The following is a 2,012-nucleotide window of genomic DNA, read 5'->3' as shown; positions in this document are numbered from 1 at the left end:
CTTTGGTTTTTCGAGACAGGGTTTCTCTGTGTAGTTCTGGCTGTCCTGGAACTCACTCTGTAGACCAGGCTGGCCTCGAACTCAGAAATCTGCCTGCCTCTGCCTCCCAAGTGCTGGGATTAAAGGCGTGTGCCACCACCGCCCGGCGGCCCTTTTTTTTTTCGAGACAGAGTTTCTCTGTGTAACCCTGGCTTTCCTGAAACTTGCTCTGTAGACCAGGACAGCCTCAAACTCAACAGAACTCCACCCTCTTCTGCCTCCCTAATGCTGGGATTAAAGGCATGGGATGCCATCCCACCCCACCCCCCAAACTCTAGCTCTCCCCATTTGAAAGGACTTTCTACCCTGGGTCCCGTTTAGGTCCTGTGTCCTCAGAAATATTTCTGAAATGTTTTTACTACTTGTGGCTGGTCCACAACTCTATGTAAACCAGACTGGCCTTGAAGTCGGAAATTCACCTGCCTTGGAATTAAGGCTATTTTGCCACCACACTCGCTCTGTCCTAGGTTGACTGCTTAATGTCATATAGCTCAGCGATTCTCAACCTGTGGACCGGGACCTCCAGGAGGGGTCATGTACCAGATATCCTGCCCATCAGATAAATTTACATTAAGATTTATGACAGTAGCAACATTACAGTTAGGAAGTAGCAACAAAAATAATTTTTTGGTTAGGGGTCACCACACGGTGAAGAACTGTATTAAAGGGTCGTAGCATTCGGAAGGTTGAGAACACGTCATAGACCCACCTTAGACCCCAAATGCTTGTCCCACCGTAGGACCAAAGCCCCTCCTCCGGATCCTCCCCTAGGCCCTGACCCACCCCTAACTCCTCCCCAATGTTATATAACCCCACCCAACCCACCCCGACTCAGACTGCCTAGTTTCTAATTAGGACCTTAGCGCCAGCCTAGCGCGGGTCTGGCTCCCAGTTCCCAGTGATATTTCAGGAACAAAAAGGCTAAGTATCTGCCCTGAACCACACAGCCAGTTCTGACCCCAGGTGCCAGCCCCACTCCAGGGTCCCCTCCTCCCAGGTCTCTATTTCACAGTACTGCCTGAGCCCCGAAATCAGGTCTGCGATTTAAAGCCGGTCCCCTTTGTGCCAGAGCTCCTTTGTGCAGCAAGAGTCCCTCTCCTTCGCCCACCCACTCCTCCTCGCTCTAGCTCCCAGACCATCCAGCGCCCCCCTCCCCGCCCCCAGTCTTTTCCCGTCTCATTAATCATCTCCGGCCTCCCGCGGACCGGACCGGAGAGCGCTTTCCGAGTTATTCACCGTTATTCACTGTGCCAAACCCTGACTCAATTCCTTCCCCATTCCCTCTGCTTTCTCAACACCATTTCCCCCACATTTCCTGAGGAAAGAAGGCGAGGACGTTGTAAAAGACAAATGTACTCGAGGGACAGGCCCTGGGCTCCCGCTGAACTCTGTGGAGCCTTGAGATGTAGACCCCCACCCAGTCCTGTCCCCAAGTGGGATCCCCACAGAGACCAAAACATTCTGGGGAGCGGCTGTGAGGTCCCCTCTAGCTGTGTGGTTTCGGACCAACTACTTAACCTCTCTGCTCCTCCGCGTCCTCCAGTTTGACTCTTCGGGGAAGCCTGGCACCGCGTGCCAGGAATCAGTTTACTAAATGAATGCCTGGGGATGTCTGTCTGACTGTGCCACATGGGGCTTAGGAGGAGAGGGTGGAGCCCTGGGCCGTCCTTCCCTACCTCACACCGGGTGTCACCGCGCAGCCCTTACCTGGGACACAGGTCGTCGCCAGCAGCAGCAGCAGCAGCAGCTGCCGCCGCCTCGGGAGGCCCATGGGTTCTTCGTTCACCTCTGCTCTGGACTGACTGTGGGGAAGAAGACAGTTTTGTGACCCCAGGGCTCCTCCCACTGTTTGCTAAAGAGTGAGTCAGCCAGGATCGGGTGGGAGCCTCGCCTTCCTCCCCCATAGCCCTTCCTCCTCCATAGCTCGAGAGAGAGAGAGAGAGAGAGAGAGAGAGAGAGAGAGAGAGAGAGAG

The 2,012-nt window shown here is 54.6% G+C and overlaps 1 protein-coding gene across 1 annotated transcript in view; it reads right to left on the bottom strand.

The window, feature by feature from the left end:
• Window positions 1–1,831, bottom strand: part of Plaur (plasminogen activator, urokinase receptor) — a 9,734-nt gene extending 7,903 nt beyond the window's left edge. Inside the window, exon 1 of the mRNA XM_028782560.1 lies at window positions 1,747–1,831. Within this exon, the coding sequence (XP_028638393.1) occupies window positions 1,747–1,810 (64 nt within the window). The 5' untranslated portion in view covers window positions 1,811–1,831. The remainder of the gene's footprint in view (window positions 1–1,746) is intronic.
• Between the last annotated feature and the right edge of the window lie 181 nt (window positions 1,832–2,012).

The sequence above is a fragment of the Grammomys surdaster genome, unplaced genomic scaffold, assembly GCF_004785775.1.
Source record: "Grammomys surdaster isolate TR1022 unplaced genomic scaffold, NIH_TR_1.0 804, whole genome shotgun sequence".
Classification (NCBI taxonomy): Eukaryota; Metazoa; Chordata; class Mammalia; order Rodentia; family Muridae; genus Grammomys; species Grammomys surdaster.
Note: the sequence above shows the minus strand (reverse complement) of the source record. Positions and strands in the feature narration are given on the sequence as shown.